At 39.3% G+C, this 14,422-nt stretch overlaps 1 protein-coding gene across 2 annotated transcripts in view; it reads left to right on the top strand.

Annotated features, from left to right (window-relative positions):
• COG2 (component of oligomeric golgi complex 2) overlaps positions 1-14,422 on the top strand; it is a 51,558-nt gene that overhangs the window by 14,721 nt on the left and 22,415 nt on the right. For both annotated transcript variants that reach the window (XM_001148147.6, XM_009441637.3), the window contains exons 2-8: positions 2,371-2,532; positions 3,664-3,729; positions 6,066-6,146; positions 7,389-7,492; positions 11,444-11,552; positions 12,121-12,300; positions 14,296-14,420. In XM_001148147.6, the coding sequence (XP_001148147.2) occupies positions 2,371-2,532; positions 3,664-3,729; positions 6,066-6,146; positions 7,389-7,492; positions 11,444-11,552; positions 12,121-12,300; positions 14,296-14,420 (827 nt within the window). The remainder of the gene's footprint in view (positions 1-2,370; positions 2,533-3,663; positions 3,730-6,065; positions 6,147-7,388; positions 7,493-11,443; positions 11,553-12,120; positions 12,301-14,295; positions 14,421-14,422) is intronic.

The raw sequence follows: 14,422 nt of genomic DNA, 5'->3' as shown, positions 1-14,422 counted from the left end.
GTGTGGAATTTGACCCTATCCTTATGATGCTAGATGGTCATTTTGCCTGTTAGTTGATGCAGTTTCTTCATAGTGTCGATGGTCTTTACAATTTGCAATGTTTTTGAAGTGGCTGGTACCAGTTTTTCCTTTCTACGTTTAGTGCTTCCTTCAGGAGCTCTTGTAAGGCGGACTTGGTGGTGACAAAATCTCTCAGCATTTGCCTGTCTGTAAAGGACTTTATTTCTCTTTTGCTTATGAAGCTTAGTTTGGCTGGATATGAAATTCTGGGTTGAAAATTGTTTTCTTAAAGAATATTTAATATTGGCCCCCAGTCTCTTCTGGCTTGTAGGGTTTCTGCTGAGAGATCCACTGTTATTCTGATGGGCTTCCCTTTGTGGGTAACCCGACCTTTCTCTCTGTCTGCCTTTAACATTTTTTCCTTCATTTTAGCCTTGGTGAATCTGATGATTATGTGTCTTGGGGTTGCTTTTCTCGAGGAGCATCTTTGTGGTGTTTTCTATGTTTCCTGAATTTGAATGTTGACCTGTCTTGCTAGGTTGGGGAAGTTCTCCCGGATAACATTCTGAATAGTGTTTTCGAACTTGGTTCCATTTTCCCCGTCACTTTCAGGTACACCAATCGAACACAGATTTGGTCTTTTCATCTAGTCCCATATTTCTTGGAGCTTTGTTCTTTCCTTTTTATTCTTTTTTCTCTAATCTTGTCTTCTCACTTCATTTCATTAAGTTGGTCTTCAGTCTCCGATATCCTTTCTTCCGCTTGATTGATTCGGCTCTTGATACTTGTGTGTGCTTCACGAAGTTCTCATGCTGTGTTTTTCACCTCCGTCAGGTCATTTATATTCTTCTCCAAACTGGTTATTCTAGTTAGCAATTCGTCTAACCTTTTTTCAAGGTTCTTAGCTTCCTTACATTGGGTTAGAACATGCTCGTTTAGCTTGGAGGAGTTTGTTATTACCCACCTTCCAAAGCCTGCTTCTGTCAATTTGTCAAACTCATTCTCCGTCCAGTTTTGTTCCCTTGCTGGTGAGGAGTTGTGATCCTTTGGAGGTGAAGAGGCCTTCTGGTTTTTGGAATTTGCAGCATTTTTGTGCTGGTTTCTCCCCATCTTTGTGGATTAATCTACCTTTGGTCTTTGATGTTGGTGACCTTTGAATGGAGTCTTTGAGTGGACATGCTATTCCTTTCTGTTTGTTAGTTTTCCTTCTGACAGTCAGGCTCCTCTGCTGCAGGTCTGCTGGAATTTGTTGGAGGTCCACTCCAGACCCTGTTTGCCTGGATTTCATCAGTGGAGGCTGCAGAACAGCAAAGATTGCTGCCTGTTCTTTCCTCTGGAAGCTTCGTCCCAGAGGGGCACCTGCCAGATGCCAGCCAGAGCTCTCCTGTGTGAAGCATCTCGGCCCATACTGGGAGGTGTCTTCCAGTCAGGATACACGGGGGTCAGGGACCCACTTGAGGAGGCAGTCTGACCCTTACCAGAGCTCATACACTGTGCTAGGAGGTCCGCTGCTCTCTTTAGAGCCATCAAGCAGGGATGTTTAAGTCTGCTGAAGCTGCACCCGCAGCCATCCCTTCCCCCAGGTGCTCTGTCCCAGGGGGATGGGGGTTTTATCTATAAGACCCTGACTGGGGCTGCTGCCTTTTTTTTCAGAGATGCCCTGCGCAGAGAGGAGAAATCTGGCAGTCTGGCCACAGCGGCCTTGCTGAGCTGCAGCGCACTCCGCAAGCTCCTGAACATCTTGTTCAATAGAATACTCAACATCCATATAAAACATGAATGCAAATTTATATGGATTATGAAAAGACATCCAAGTTGTATTGTTATATGGGGAAAAGCAGTTTACATAACAGCATGAATATTAAGATTCTGTGTGTGCATGTGACACATAGAAAAACATCTGGAAGGATGTGAATCACAATGTTAGGTAGAGAAAAAAATTAATAGTGCTTATCTCTACAGCATGAGAATTTCGGTGATTTTTTTTTTCACTCTGATGGAGATTTTTAATATAATTCTTTGTTGTTTGAAAGTTTTACATTGAACATTTGTTACTCTTAAATTAAGGGGAAACGTTTCTGTTTTGAGAAGAACCTGATTGAATTGTGTTGTTTTGAAAAAGAAGTTCACTTTTAGAATTTTAGGCAACAGAAGAGGATGTTCTCAGTCAGGGGCCACCCTTCTTGGCACCTTTATAAAGCGGACAAACACCTTCATACTGTCATGTATAAGCCAAGATACTTTCTTCCTGCAGCAGCATGGCCTTGTAAATGACGGGAATGGGCTTTCTTACTCTTTCTTCCATTTCATTTGTATATGTCACTGTGATATCATTGCCATAATTTTTTCTTCTCTGGTTTTATTTTTCAGGAAGATTTCGATGTCGATCATTTTGTGTCTGACTGTAGGAAGCGGGTCCAGCTGGAAGAACTGAGAGATGACCTGGAGCTCTACTATAAACTTCTTAAAACAGCCATGGTCGAACTCATCAACAAGGATTATGCAGATTTTGTCAATCTTTCAACAAACTTGGTAAACTTTAAATCCACGGTCCCATTTACACACATACAATTTCTTTCTCACTCATACTTATTCTTAGAAGTGTTGTGTGTTTTTAGAAACCTTTTAGTTGATGTCCTCACAGAAATTTGAAGAGATCCCTAATGTCATCAATAAAATAACCAAACTTTCTTGATATACAATTTTGCTTTTTTACTTAAGACTATTCTAAATTAAATATTTTTTTAATTTGATATTATTAGTGAAAAACAAAGGCTAGCAGTAGCAGACTGGTTGTTTTCATTAGCTGCTGATTACCATGAAATCTCTCTGGTTTAGACCAATTTGCAAGAGCAAATATCAACTGTTCTTAAGGAAGTGTTTAATTTACTTTCAGATACATACGCTAGCCACAGCTAGATTGAGAGAACATTGGCCAGTATTGATCTTTAGGAGGCTTGGTTTTATAAAATGTGAGAATAGTTTGTCACGAGCATATCAGCTGTTCATAAAAGTAGATTAGGAGTGCTTATATTTTAATACTCCCAAAGTTTGCCTTTTGGTCATCCTGTTCCTATTTTATTTTACTTTTAAAACTCTCTCCAAAGAAGTACAGAAAGTAGCCATCTCCATGGAAATTTTAAGAAGCATTAAAATTAATGAGCCATATTTGCATTTGGGAAATGTACATCTAAGATAAATGTTGTAGTAGGATTAGAAACCTAGAAAATTATATTTCCATTCTATTTCATTTGGATTTTTCTCAAGGGTTATAATGGTTAGGATAGATATACTCCTTGAGACTTTCACATCAACTGGTTGAATATTGTAAATTACAGACAGATAGCTCTTTATCTCCAGTTAAAATTTCTCAAATTCATAAAATATTTTATTCAGAGGCAAATTGTGCCTAAGGAGGCTTTTATTTATTATGACTTCTCTTATTTTTATAGTTTTCATGTACATCAAAGGTTTTTTCACATTCTATCAACAATATTTATTATAAAATAACATTTGTTATTTAGTTACTTAACAATATATGGTTGTTCATTTTGTTGTACAGAAAGAATAACCTAAGTCTAGCACTACATTGATCATTAAATAGATACTTAGCTGTTACTCTTGATTGTGAGGTGTGTGTGCCAACATGATTTCTGCCTTTAGGTTGGCATGGACAAAGCCCTCAACCAGCTTTCTGTGCCTTTGGGACAATTACGAGAAGAGGTTCTGGTAAGTTTCCCGAATAACATTAAACAGTTTACCCTAAAGCATGATATGCTTGTTTGCCCTTCCAAAAAAAAATTCCTATAATCTGTTAGGTTGTTGATTTTTGTTTTTTGAATGTTTAGTAATTATAATACTCATCCTCAGGAAAGTTGTAAATCCTTCTCTATTTTTTGCGTGTGATACTATAACCAAAAAAATGTATGTTTGATTTGAATATGACAGATTCTTAGAGTAGACAGCTTTAAAATGTGGGGGGAGGAGAAGAAGGCTATTTGAAAACTCAACTTGTTACTGTCAGCTCACTCATATGTAGGTAGTCACTAATTTAAGAATAGCTTCTATTTTAAAAATTTGTAGTTTTACAAATATTTTCCCAAATAATATTTTATATATTGTTAGGTTCATAGAGTAGTCCACAGAAGCTCTGTAAACCCTAATGTAACCAAAGGATAATATACAATTAATGTAATAACTAATTGTATTTATTTTAATGTTTCTATAAGATAATGTCTGCTGTGAGTTGGGACTCCCCATGTCTAAGCCATTGGAGACAGGGACTCCATCCGGATGAACAGTAGAGAAGGGAGTTTTGGCATCATTTTCAACAGAAAAGTGTGCTACCCTGTCCTGTCCCTGCCGGTCCACCCCACAGTCTGTGTCAGGCACCCCGACTTCCATGCTGTCTTAGGATTGATGAACTGTCATAAACTTGGTTGATTGCACCATTATTACCTGTGTATGTCACCATTAGATCATGCGCAGCTTGTGTAGCCTTATGCACTTAGCCCCTAAGACAGTCCCTGGCACATAGTATGCTCACAGTAGGTGACATAAGTAAACATTCAGTGCATGTGTAGTGCTGAAAAAAAAAATGCAGAATAATAGAAATGTCAGTGTTTAGAAGTCCATAGGAATGGCAGGCAAGAAATAATTCTTAAAAGAGAGATCTCGAGTTGTGCCTTGAACTAGCAAATATTTTCAAATGTTTATGTCTTGTTCGATTTTTTAAAAAAGCTTTTAAAGTGCTTCTTCTTGGCATGGAAGGAAAATTGTTTTTGTGATCCACTGTTGGATTCCACACTCTGGGTGGCTTTTACATGGCTCTTGGGTGGCTCTCCTGCCTTCTTTTCAGTGTACCTCTTCCTACCCCTAGCCTTGGAGATAGGGTGTTTTCCGAGCCTCAGCCCTCAGTCCTCAGCCCTCTCCTCTCCCTCCTCTCCTCTCCTCTCCTCTTCTCTCCTCTCCAAATTCTCTCCCATGGAGGTGGATTCACTCTCCCGAATTCTGCTCTGTCATTGTTAACTGCTGTCTCACCTGCAGGCTCTAGTCTTTTCCTTGCCACCTGCCAGCACCATATGCTCTCCCTCCTTCCACAGCTGTCTCTATAGCCACCTTTTTCCTGATTGGTTTAGCAATAGACCTGTTCTTCCTTTTTGGCCTCCAACTCATGAAGCTACTCTGTGAGATTCTGCAGTCGTTGAGAAATGAGACTATTTCTATCTTGTTCACCATTGCATCCTCATTGGCTTGCACAATAGCTGGCATTTAATAGGTATTTTGTAACATTTGTGGGATGAATGAATTCATTTTTCTATAGAATTTTTGTGATTTCTCCAGTTTATTCTAGTTTTTCCATTACTTTCATTTTGGCCCTAATTTCTGATTAATTCATTAGCTTCTGGACATGTTTCTCCACTTATGACCTCTCCCTTTTCCTTGCCTCCTGTTCTTGACTTCTTGATTCTGAATTTTCCCAAAACAACTTTTTCATGATATATTAGTACTTAAAATGTGTAGAATCTGGTCTAAAGTCTTACCTGGTCATAGCCCTCTTGAATTAACCGTTCCTGTTTTATTTCTACTTTTGTCCAAATTGATGCCTGCAGTACCCCCGGATGTATTCCTCACTGGTCCTGAAATATGTCATAACTGTTCTGTCTTCCTGCCTTGTCTTCTGATAATCTTTTCTCTACGTTTGTCAGCATCCACAAATTTTTAGAATCTACCTCAAGTCTCATCTCCCCCACCAGACACCCTTATACTTTGACTCAGGTTATCCTTTCTTTACCCTGACCACCTGTGATGCTGATTGTATATATATTAATTTTCTTTTGGCAGCCAATCCTGCATGACCTTGGCTTTATATGTCATTTTCCCCCTAAATCTTGAGACACAAACAGCATTTGTGTCTAATATTTTGTAATTTGTCAATATCTGTGTAATACTGGCCTGTGGGTGTTAAGTCCTGTGGAATTGAATTAAATGTGTAAATTTCATAATGTTACAAAACAATCTCTGCAGTACTTTTTTTTTTTTTTTTTTTTTTTTGTCTTTTAAAGAGCCTTAGATCGTCTGTCAGTGAAGGAATTCGGGCAGTTGATGAACGAATGTCTAAACAAGAGGACATTAGGAAAAAAAAGGTATACTCAAATATTACAATATTAAAGCGTTGATTCACTGTAGCACCTTGTAGTAACAAGCACTTTCAGGCATATGGTCTGATTTACTCTTCTTGATACCTTTGCAGAGAGGAGTGTGATGTCTCTCTTTTATATTAAAGTGTTTTCTAAATGTATTTATTAGATGTATTTATGTATTTATTTTTCTTTTGATAACTTTAGTACCCAAGCACACTTTTTAAAATCTCAAGGGAGAGAAGCCTGTTTTAGAGATCTTCTGTTTAATTCTCCTTTAGATCCCTTCTCAGCTTTTGTCCAAAGATTCAAGAATGTAATGCATTGCTAGAAAAGATTGTTCACTTCATGAGAAGGGGATTTTTGCCTGTTTTATCCACTTATATCCCCAATGTGTAGAAGAATGTCTTGGTTCATGGTAGATGCTTTGTAACTATTTAATGAATGACTTAATTTTTGTTATTTTAACAATGAGTTTTTATAATGTTCCTTGATAATATCTGCCTTGTGTAATAAATGTCTTTAATGAATTGGCACTTAACGTTTATCAGTATATCATGCACATGTAAATGAAGAGGACAAGTATGATCGGAAACTAAGAACATAAAAAAAGGATCTGACAAACATAAATGTAGTACCAAAATAAAGGTGTATTTAAGATGGGGGAAAGAGGCCAGGTGTGGTGGCTCACACCTGTAATCTCAGCAGTTTAAGAGGCTGAGGCAGGCAGATCGCTTGAGCTCAGGACTTTGAGAACAGCCTGGGCAACATAGCAAAACCCTGTCTTTACAAATAATACAAAAAAATTCGCCAGATGTGGTGGTGTGTGCCTATAGTCCCAGCTACTTGGGAGGCTGAGGTGGGAGGATCACTTGAGCCTGGGAAGTTGAGGCTGCAGTGAGCCAAGATCACAGCACTGCACTCAGCCTGGGTGATAGAGTGAGACCCTGTCCTAAAAAAGATGGGGAAAAGAAAGAAGGAATAAGGATATCATATAAGAAACCAAAAAAATAAGTTTTTAAAAAAATTCTGAAATTGTGATAGAATATTGAAATATGTTTGTTCTAGAAAGCCAAAAGATTTGCATTCTTGGGAATTTAGTGTTATGTAGAAATACTAAAAATATAGAATGCTATAGGTAATTTTATGTTGACTTTTGACTTTGTATTTTCCTGCACTTAGGATGATGAAATAAGAAAATTAAGATTAAACATGACAATAACTTTTTTCCTTAATTTTTATTTATAGATGTGTGTATTGAGGCTTATACAAGTTATTCGATCAGTTGAGAAAATTGAAAAAATCTTAAACTCTCAAAGTTCTAAAGAAACCTCTGCACTAGAAGCAAGCAGGTAAGTATTTTTTACTAAATAACTCATAAATTAATACTTCACATCCAGGGTAAAAATTTTTTTAGTTAGAACTCATTTCTGATAAAGAAGAGAGTCCCAGTCTATGGCTTAGTGTTTTTAAATGTAGCTCAAGCAAAGCAGAGTGCATGAAATGGTAAAGCTTATACATATTATTATATAGCCTTGATGGTCGTAGGCCACTGTTCCAACACAGCACCTTTCAGGGAGTCAGAGAACGTGTACTTTCTGTGGAAGGTTTTTATTTTTGAAATTGCCTTACCCATAGACTAGTGAAATCCCTGGTGACCTTCAAGGTGTGGAATAGCAGTCATCTTATTTAGACAGGCCCAGAGTATTCCAGTTGACGTATCTTGGGGTTCAAAATGCACGAGTGTTATTAAGAAATAGTACAGGACATATTTCACTGAAATTTATAAACAGCAAAGAAAAAGCTTGCAAAATAAGCAAAAGATGAATGTTTCCTTTGTTATACTGTAGTGTCTTATTACCTTCCCACACTGAATTTAAAATCAGTCAGGTAGTTGAGTGACTCAGAAAATGAATTGAATGGGTCATTATGAACATTAATGGGAAACTCCATGCTGCAGTGGAAAGAGCATGGGCTTATGTTGCGTGTACCAGCTGGGTAGCCTGAGTCAGGTTACTTCACTCTGTGTCTTGGTGTTGTCATCTCTCATATAAGGCTAATAGGAACTCCACTTGCAGGATTGGTAGCCATAGAGTAGACCCTCATACATGTCTAGTTTGAGCCTAACACAAGCATCTCTGAAAGTCACATTGATAGCCATCATATTTTTCCTTGACTAATATGGGATAAGCTACAGGAAAACCAACCAGGACCAAATGGAATATACCTGCAGTTCAAAGTCCTGATCGTATTATCAAGACAAGTTGGATTTCTTAATTTTAGGAATCAGAATTTTAGATTTGGAGAGACTATAGAGACAGTATGCTGTGTATCTCTCATTTTATAGATGAGGAGATGAGGCATCCGAAAAGGAAATTATTCTCATGTCCTAGGTCTCTACTTTCTTTCCTGATCGAGATGTATAAATAAGTGGTCAATCGCTGCCATCTTTTTTCTTCAGCCTGTAGTACTTCTGCTTCTGTTCCTTCTGTTCCCCTTCATCTGCGCTCGTCAGAGTCCCCGTCAGTGTCAGTTCTGAGAGCCCAGTGGAGCCCTGTTCCACTAACTGCTCTGCTTCTGTCTTCCACTCAACAGCATTGACAGCCCCTCCCAACTGTGTCCTCACTTGGCATCTGTGATACCTGCCTCCTCATTTTCTTTTCCTCCTTCCCCATTCCTATTCTGTTCCTTTGATGGACTCCACTGCCCTTTTTCATGCCAGCTTTCTCCAGGGCACTGTTCTTGGGACTGTGCTCTTGATCAGCACTTTCTGGGTAACCTCATCCAACCCCATGGTTTTAATGGCCTCCTGGATGCTGATCTCTTTACCTGCAGATGAACTTCTGTAGTCCTCAGACTCATCAGTCTGATGACTGCGGGGAGTTTAGTGGACGTTCTCCAGGCACTTCACATTCATCGTGTTGAAAACTGAGCTCTCATCTTCTTTCCCTGCCTCTCTCCACCAGCAAAAACATTTTACTCCTCCCTTTTATTCCTTGTCTTAGGAAACGGTGCCTTTATTTCCTTCACTAACGAGGCTAGACATCTTGGGGGAGTCATTTTCTCCTTTTTTAAATTTCATCTCCTTCTGGCATTCACTAGGCAAGCCCTGGAGACTCTGCTGCTCTAGCGTCTCTGAGATTGAGAGATGTCTGCCTCCCCCTCTCAGTTCTCCCATTGCCTCGTTTCAGGCAGTGGCCTCCTGACTGACCTCTCATTTTCTCTAGGACAACTAACCCTAGCTGCCAAATGGATCTTTTAGATTTGTCTAATCACCTCTTACTATGTGATTGGGAAACAATGGTTTCCTAGTGTTTTTAAGGTAAATCTTAAACTCCCAAGCTGCTCCTTGCCACTTCTGTATTCTTCACTAAAGCTATTCAGAACTACTTTTGGTTCCCTGACTGCCCTGAACATTGCTGACTTACGCTTCCTTAATTTTACTACGTATGGCCATTTGTTGTACTAAAAGCCCTTCCTTTAACTTCCCCCTCCCTTTCACCTGCCCGATTTCTCTTTATTCCATCCAAATCTAGCTCAAAACATGCTTAAAGTATAGAAAGTTTAAAAATACTGTGCTAAGTGGAAAAAAAGCAGGTTATAAAACGATATGGATTTGTAAAATTTATTCTTCTCTTTTGTGTGGGATACTGTTGATCCCTTCCGCTTTCTTTTAAACTGTCTCACTCAGTTCTGTGAGAGAAAGTACAAACAAGACACTGTAAGAGTTCCCTTCCATAAAGCTCAGTTACAAGACCGCCTCTTTTAGGACGTCTTCCCTGACCGTTCAGATTGAGATGCTCCATCTCCATGCATTCATCGGGCCTCCGGGTCATCCCCTAGACAACTTAACGGTGAGACTGGAGCTGTTGATTGGCTTGCATGCCTTCTCCATCAGTCTATAAGGCCCCTGACATCTTTACACCACAGTGTCTGGAACTAGTAGGTACCTAAGAAAAGATACCAAACGTCTCCCACTAGTGGGGAACGGGCTTCTGATGACCTCAGTGATGTCTGTTTCTAGACATACTCTTATATTATTGTATTATATTATATTCGGTATGTTATATTCAGTATAAGAGACACTGCACTCTTCCTTGCTCCGAATCATCTTTGAGGAGCTTTTCTTAAATTCAGATCTGCAAATTTGAGCTGTAGTGAAGGTAAAACCAGGGCAATATTACTGAATAGTAGATATACCATGCTTGTTAAGCCAAGAAACATTTAGATAATTTATAAATAATTAATTCACACGAGATTATTCAGGAAACAGGGATATTCAAGACAGAGTTTCCCTTTTTGGTTGGTCACACTGGGCAGTTCCTGTTCCTCTAAACTAGTTTGGATGCTACAAATACAGAACTGGGTGGACCACTGATGGTCTCAGTGCAGCATTTTATATGTCCTCATGATAGGGACATTTTTCCTCCCTAACTGGTGATGAGCCATCAGTGTACACAGGATGCCTCAGTATACACAGCAAGTGATTATGCCTTTATACTTCTCCTCTGCTATTTTACTTCCTTTTGAGTGATATTGACATTTTATAATATGTTTGGGAGGAAAAAGTGCATTTATTATATTTTGTGCCAGGTACGTAAAGAATGCCCTCTCACTAGGACCCACAGCATGTAGGTTGACTGCTCTTGCTGTTTGTTAAATGTAATTTTAAAGTAAGTTATTACTATTTAAATTTAAAATAAGATATTTTGAGATATTTATTGCTGCTGGAGGGTCAGTTTCATTCATTGAGGAGACAAATATATTTGGTATTTTAGAAATATTTAGAGGTATTTTAGCAAGGAGAGTGAGGCAGGCAGAGAAGTAGAAAGGATCCAGCTATAAGAAATGAGATGGAAAGAAAAAGAAAAGATAAGGAGGGAGAAGGGGAAAGGGGAGAGGGGGAAGAGGGAAAAAGAAGGGAGGTTAGAGCTGAAGAAGAAGGTCATGAATGGGAGAGCTTGGAGTTGGTGGCAGAAACACATAATTGCATGTCCACAGGCCTAGCCAGCCCTGCTGCTGTCTGGTCCCTGTGGGTCAAGGCCAGGCAGCATCAGCAGCTTGTACTCAACAGATTCCCCGGTGCACTTAGAACATGCTGTGCATATGGCGTCTGGGGAACATTGACTGATGGCACAAAAGACGCTTTAGCTTTCACCTTGTAACAAGGTGGCCACATAAAACACTCTGACAAAAGTCAAAATATAGTGGGTATGAAAGTCTCTCACTGCCAGGCGTGTGATGTATTCTCGTGGAAATAGAGACCTTAGGGGTTACACTTCTATAATTGTTTTCTCTACTAGCCCCCTTTTGACTGGACAAATTTTGGAGAGAATTGCCACAGAATTTAATCAGTTACAGTTTCATGCTGTTCAAAGCAAAGGCATGCCTCTTTTGGACAAAGTAAGACCGGTAAGTGTTGTTTTGGATTTCCACAGTTTGGTGTTTAGGGACTTGCTAAATAATTCTGGTTTAAACTAGTAATATTGTTGATCTACAGGGTTTTGAAGCTAACCTTGCATTTTTTTTCAATTTTTAATTTTTTGGGCACCAGCTTCCTAAGTGTCACACATTATAGATTTTGTGTAAAGACTCAGTCACATTCTCCAGATGATAAGAGTAAAATTAATTCTGAATTTCATGGAATTGGACATCTTATATGATGTCGACAATTAATTTATCCAAAGCCCTTAATTGGATTTTAAATCCATGATGTTTCCTCAAGATTGACTTCGTAGCTTAAGAGGAAGGTAACTTTTTTCTCATTCTGTAATTCTGTCTAAATTCTTCTTTGATGAAGCAGAGATTTACTTATAAAGTGATTGGAGTGAGGGGTTCATTGTTATTCTCCAGGAAAAGTTATTTTGATTTTATATATGTCATTATCTGTTGGTGTAAGAGGCTTGTTATATATCTACTTGCAGTTTCAGAAACTGTTACAACTAGAGCTTTTTTTTTATTTACCCACCTTTTCTTGCAGCGTATAGCTGGCATTACAGCCATGTTACAGCAGTCACTGGAAGGTCTCCTATTAGAAGGCCTTCAGACGTCTGACGTCGATATAATACGGCACTGCTTGCGGACTTACGCCACGATTGACAAGACACGGGACGCGGAGGCCTTGGTTGGCCAAGTACTAGTGAAACCATACATAGACGAGGTCTGTGTACCTCCTTCAACAAACATTCATGAGCTTCTGTTCTGTCATTGACTCTTCACTGGGTGTGAGGAAGATAAGAAGAGAGAACAGAGATCTTTCTGGAAAGATTCTCAGTTCCTACAGTACCAGCTATAAGGAAGGATTGGTCTCCATGGGTTACAGTTGGGAAGTAATGTTACGATGCCAGGAATTGGGCGTGCCGTCTCAGGTGTCCTAGGAATGCTGCGGCTCAGGCTTCAAGGGCGAGATTCTCGCCTAGGGAGAACGTGTGCATCCACGTGCTTTTAGGTCAATTTTATGGGAGGCGATGGTTCCTCAGTAATTGTTAAAAGAATGTTTTCAAATCACTGGTCTTGTGGGTGGACCAAGGCAATTAAGCAGTGACAACACTGCAGTGTACGAGGAAGGTGCAGGGAGTGCTGTGAGTGTGGAAAGGTGTGTGAGTGGGGTAGACAGTGGTACCCTCAAGTCTTCAGGGAATAAATGACATTTGGCCCAAGTCTTGAAAAATACAGAGGAGTTTGCTGGACCAGGAAGGTGAGAGGAGGAATATTCAAAGATCAAGGGCTTTTATAGCAAATTAGCCAAGTAATACCTTAAATCTAGAACTTGGCTATGCAGTATCCTTCACCTAGTAGGATATAGTTAAAATGTAGGAAACAAGTATATCCCACTTCTGAGCAGCCAGAGTATAGATTGCGCCATATAAAGTTGCTGATATTCAACAGTTTCTGACATACAAAAACAGCAGCTTTGTCTGCTTCAAACTGAGAGAAGTCACTGAGCCCGTCCTCGGTGTTTGGGGACTTTCCTCCAGTGTCCTGTCAGTATGAATGTTCTGACTGTTAGTAAATACAAAGATTATACTCACATGATTTCAGGGTGAAAGTCTTTTATTTTTTAAAGTGGAAAGTTGAGACTTCCAACGATAAAAATGAAATGTAGGGACTCATTTTAATAATTATTTTGGCCTTGTTAAGATTACTAAAAATAAATGATATTTCAGTTCTCTCTGTTTATATCATGTTATATTCCATAGCTGTCTCTGTGGGGGTGAAAAAATTACGTACATTATTTCTTTGTCAATAAGTGAAAAAATTTTTTTGTGGTTTGGGGGACAGGGTCTCACTGTGTCACGCAGGCTGGGGTGCAGAGGCATGATCATGGCTCACTGTAGCCTCAACCTCCTGGGCTCAAGCAGTCCTCCTACCTCAGCCTCCCAGTTAGCTGGAACTACAGGTACACACCACCATGCCTGGCTAATGTTTTTTTTGTAGAGATGAGGTTTTGCCATGTTGTCCAAACTAATCTTGAACTCCTGAGCGCAAGTGATCTGCCTGCCTTGGTCTCCCAAAGTGCTGGGATTACTGGCGTGATCCACTGCGCCCAACCAATGAAAATATTTTAGTCACTAATCTATTCCTTTTTCACGGAACTGAATCTAGTGTGCTAAATTAAAGAACTATTTGAACTTTCAGTGGCATATTAAATTCAGTAGCCACGTTGTGTTTTATTTAAACTCAGCTTATCTTGTCATATCATTCTTGTCTCCCAATTTTATCACAAAAAATAAAATAATAAACTAATATATTTTCTTCTGTCTTTCTCTGCCTCAAACCCTTCCCTAATCTGAATGATGGTAGAAAAAAAGGCCAGGATGAAGACAGTGAGGAGTTGTGGTGGCGAATCATGTGCTCTGCTTTAAATCTTTTTTTAAAAGTTGTTATTTTATTTTCAGGCTCACAGGAAAGCAGATGAGAGTGCATGGTTTGTCAGCCCATGTCTCCCCCACAGTTGTATCTGTACAGCCTAATCCGAGGAAGTAGTTTTGAATGTGACCTGTTATTTACTTCACTGTTTAGAAAATGTGTCACAGGGAGGAGGGTGAGCGTGAGGAAGCAGATTTGTAAAGTTTTCTTTATTGTTTTCTCTGAAATAGATCGTTTGTACTTCCCTTTTAAATGCTTTTTTAAAAAATGATTTTCCTTTTAATAGGTGATTATAGAGCAGTTTGTTGAATCTCACCCCAATGGCCTTCAGGTCATGTATAATAAACTCCTGGAGTTTGTTCCTCACCATTGCCGCCTTCTTCGAGAAGTCACAGGAGGTGCCATCTCCAGGT

This window comes from Pan troglodytes, chromosome 1, assembly GCF_028858775.2.
Source record: "Pan troglodytes isolate AG18354 chromosome 1, NHGRI_mPanTro3-v2.0_pri, whole genome shotgun sequence".
In the NCBI taxonomy this organism is placed as follows: Eukaryota; Metazoa; Chordata; class Mammalia; order Primates; family Hominidae; genus Pan; species Pan troglodytes.
Note: the sequence above shows the minus strand (reverse complement) of the source record. Positions and strands in the feature narration are given on the sequence as shown.